This window comes from Orycteropus afer, unplaced genomic scaffold (assembly GCF_000298275.1).
Source record: "Orycteropus afer afer isolate SDZICR_OR568_19922 unplaced genomic scaffold, OryAfe1.0 scaffold00325, whole genome shotgun sequence".
NCBI lineage: Eukaryota > Metazoa > Chordata > Mammalia > Tubulidentata > Orycteropodidae > Orycteropus > Orycteropus afer.
In genome coordinates, this window is record NW_006921912.1 from 3,643,976 (window position 1) to 3,645,570 (window position 1,595).

General features: G+C 41.3%; 1 protein-coding gene across 1 annotated transcript; it reads right to left on the reverse strand.

The window, feature by feature from the left end:
* Positions 1-236: 236 nt before the first annotated feature.
* LOC103206651 (olfactory receptor 143-like) lies at positions 237-1,353 on the reverse strand. The gene is made up of 2 exons (XM_042782446.1): positions 750-1,353; positions 237-577 (listed from the first exon to the last, which is right to left on the reverse strand). Exons 1-2 carry the CDS (start codon positions 1,348-1,350, stop codon positions 237-239), a joined length of 942 nt encoding a protein of 313 aa, XP_042638380.1. The 5' UTR covers positions 1,351-1,353.
* Positions 1,354-1,595: the final 242 nt, after the last annotated feature.

Genomic DNA, 1,595 nt, shown 5'->3' on the forward strand with positions numbered 1-1,595 from the left:
AAGGTGGTCTAAAAAAGAGTGGAAGTCAGGTTGACTCCCTATAGCATCCTGCAAATGGTAACTTTCAATTCAGTAAGCAATCATGGGACTGAGAATTATTGTGGTGTTTAGCAATATGTTTGCAGAATATGTTTACAGAAGAAAAGATGATTGGAATAAAATCCTGCTTCTAATGAAATTTAGGAGAAAAGAAACACAAAAAACAAAGTACAACAACCCATCAACATCACTCCTACTTAGTTTGCAAATCTCTTCAGGGTTTTTTTCAGAGCAAATTTGATGTCCTTGTTCCTCAGGCTATAGATGAGGGGGTTAAGCATAGGAATTATGTGGGTATAAATTACTGAGAAGAACTTCCCTTTGTCCACAGAATCAGCAGAAGAGGTCCTAAGATGTGTGAACATTCCGGAACTATAGAACAGAGCAACAGTTATCATATGGGAGCCACAGGTGCTGAAGGCTTTGGACAAACCTCCAGGTGATGAGACATGGAGGACACTGGAAAGGATCAAAGCATAAGAAATGAAAATTATGAAGCTGGATAGTATTGCAATTGTGCTCACAATAATGGAGTCCACTAATTCATTGGCATGAATTAGTGGACTCCATTATTGTGAGCACAATTGCAATACTATCCAGCTTCATAATTTTCATTTCGGAAGGAAGGTTGGGCAATCCTACTTCCGTAGTGATACTGCCTCGGAAACCCAAGGAGGGGTCGCTATGAGTCGGGGCTGACTCGACGGCACATAACAACAACAACAACAATTCATTGGCATAAGTACTGCTGCAGGAGAGTTGGAGGAGGGGAAAGATGTCACACATGTAATGGTTGATGATGTTGAAGTCACAAAAGGATAGTCTGACCATGTCCCCTGTGTGGGCTATGGCACCAGCAAATCCCATAACATAGGAACCAAGCATCAGCAGGAAACAGGTTTGTGGAGGCATGGCAACTGTGTACAGTAGGGGCTTACAGATGGCAACATAGCGATCATAAGCCATGGCTGTCAATACATAGCACTCAGAATGGACAAAGAAACAAAAGAAAAATAGCTGAGTCATGCATCCTGCAAAGGAGACGATATTCTTCTCTGACATAAAGCTCATTAGCATTTTAGGGGTAAGGACTAAAGAGTGACAGAGGTCTATGAAGGACAGATTGAAGATGAAAAAGTACATGGAGGTGTGAAGATGAGAATTTAGGCAAATCAGATTAATTAAGCTCAAATTTCCCACCACAGTGACCACATGGTTCACCAAGAAGAAAAAGAAGAGGGTTAGCTGGAGTTCAGGTTTGTTGGTCAATCCCACCAGGATGAACTCAGTTACTGAAGATGCATTTTCCATAGCCACTTTCTGCTTCTGTAAGGAATCTGTAAGGAATGGGAGAAGAATATCACATTAAAAAGAGTCCCAGATCTTTAGTTTGGACTGGTTCTGTTGGGCCCAAGTCCCGAGAGTAACTGTAGCCTGGGACAATGACTTCCTGTCTTTTACCTTTCTTCTCTTATTTGTCCTTTCCTTCAATATTTTCAATTATCAACTGTAACTTCCCATCTTCCCAGTGGAGACACTGTCCAGTACAAATTTCT

Coding starts and splice junctions, on each gene's coding strand:
- LOC103206651 (XM_042782446.1), bottom strand. CDS start 1,350: ATGGAAAATGCATCTTCAGTAACTGAGTTCATCCTGGTGGGATTGACC. Junction 578..749: donor ATTGTTGTTGTTGTTGTTAT/GTGCCGTCGAGT, acceptor CCAATGAATTAG/TGGACTCCATTATTGTGAGC.